This window comes from Acanthisitta chloris, unplaced genomic scaffold (assembly GCF_000695815.1).
Source record: "Acanthisitta chloris isolate BGI_N310 unplaced genomic scaffold, ASM69581v1 scaffold31366, whole genome shotgun sequence".
NCBI lineage: Eukaryota > Metazoa > Chordata > Aves > Passeriformes > Acanthisittidae > Acanthisitta > Acanthisitta chloris.
This window is the reverse complement of record NW_008678038.1, coordinates 1,157-2,744: the sequence shown is the minus strand read 5'-3', so window position 1 is coordinate 2,744 and position 1,588 is coordinate 1,157. Positions and strand designations below refer to the sequence as shown.

Genomic DNA, 1,588 nt, shown 5'->3' with positions numbered 1-1,588 from the left:
CTGCACAGACCCCGGGACCCCCATCCGGATGCCTGGGTCCCCACCGGAGGCCTCTCCCGGCACAGAGAGGGCAGCGTGGGCCAGCAGAGCTGCGGTCGGGGCTTGGGGGAATCTGCTTTCTAGTAAGAGCTTGGCTTCAAGCCCAAGCCAGAGCCAAACTCTGGTGTGCAATCCTTCTGAGCTCCCAAACCCTGGTGTGCAAACCCACCCCGAGCACCCAAACCCTGGCCTGGGTGGAAGATGGGGCCCCAGCTGCACTGGGAGTGGGACCGGGGCTGGGGCTAAGGGTCCCTGTCCTGGTCCTGTGTTGCATGGTCTGACCCTGCTCCAGCTCAGCCCTTCCCAAAACCCACGCTGAAGCCTCTGGAAAATTGCCCTGAGTGCTTGCGAGTTCACTGACCCTGCGATGCTCAAAACAGCATCTGGGTGAGGGAGCGGCACGGCACGTCATGGGATGACATGGACAGCACAGCACAGCATGACAACAACCCCCTGCCCTGCCCTGCCCTCACACACAGCTGGCACCTGTCAGGACCAACTGGGATGGACTGGGGCTGACTGGGACAGAGGTAGTTCACTTCCTACCCAGGTAGTTGTGGCTCTTGTCCATCACCTTGATGTGTGTGGCCCCAGCTGGGATCTTGGTCACATTCATGTACCCAAAATAACCTGTCGGGGAGGCAGAGTCAGGGCAGTGCCTGAGAGGACATCCCAGGGGGACAGAGGACAGGGCAGGGGGGACAGGGCACAGAGGGGCTCTGGGTCTGGGGAATAAACCCAGCTGGGCCCCATGTACCAGAACATCAGGAGCTGTCTGTCCTCACAGGCACCATTGTCCCCAGAGCCTGGCCAGCACCCCATGGACACATGGGGACTCTGGGTGCTCCCAGGGACGCCTGAACACCTCTGGAGATGCAACAGACAACAGGGGCTCCTCAGAGACCCCACACACACCCCCAGAGGAGTGACACCCTCTGCACAAGGCTAAATCCCCCCAGTGAGGGGCTACCCTGAATCCACTGTCCCTGTCCCCACATGTTGAGGACAGTGAGGGATCAGGGATCATGCCCTGTGGATGGGGGAGATGGAGAGGGACAGGGTGACCTTGGGGACACAGGGGACAGGAGGACAGGGGAGCCAAGAGCCAAAGCATTCACCCATGGAGGGGGCCGGGGCAATGGTTCATTCACCAGAGGAGGGGTCTGTGCCCTGGAACAGTGTGGCCGGAAGATACCTGAGTGGTGGCCGCCGCTGCACTGGCCGCAGGCGTCAGGGCGTGTGCCTGAGCCCAGGATGCCATCACAGCCCACGCTCTGCAGGGAGCAGAGACACCACCTCAGGGAGGGGGCTCAGACCTGGGGGTCCTGAGGGGTCCCAGGGGTGTCCTATCCCCATGCATATACCCACCAGGCAGCGCCCGCTGACGCACAGGTCTGGGGAGCCAGGGTGCCGTCCAGCACCCGCCCAAAGCTGTAGTAGAAGTTGTGCCCCTCAGCCAGGCAGTTGAGGTCACAGAGGTTAGGAGCTGCCAGAGCAGGGTGGGAAGTTACAGAGTGACTGTGGGGGCAGCCACAGCCCCTGCTCAGCC

General features: G+C 62.3%; 1 protein-coding gene across 1 annotated transcript in view; it reads right to left on the bottom strand.

Annotated features, from left to right (window-relative positions):
- ADAMTSL5 (ADAMTS-like 5) overlaps positions 1 to 1,588 on the bottom strand; it is a gene marked incomplete at both ends in the record, with an annotated part of 3,897 nt that overhangs the window by 1,379 nt on the left and 930 nt on the right. The window contains 6 exon segments of the mRNA XM_009076752.1: positions 19 to 134; positions 586 to 669; positions 1,191 to 1,226; positions 1,229 to 1,313; positions 1,408 to 1,448; positions 1,451 to 1,525. Coding sequence (XP_009075000.1) covers positions 19 to 134; positions 586 to 669; positions 1,191 to 1,226; positions 1,229 to 1,313; positions 1,408 to 1,448; positions 1,451 to 1,525 — 437 coding nt within the window.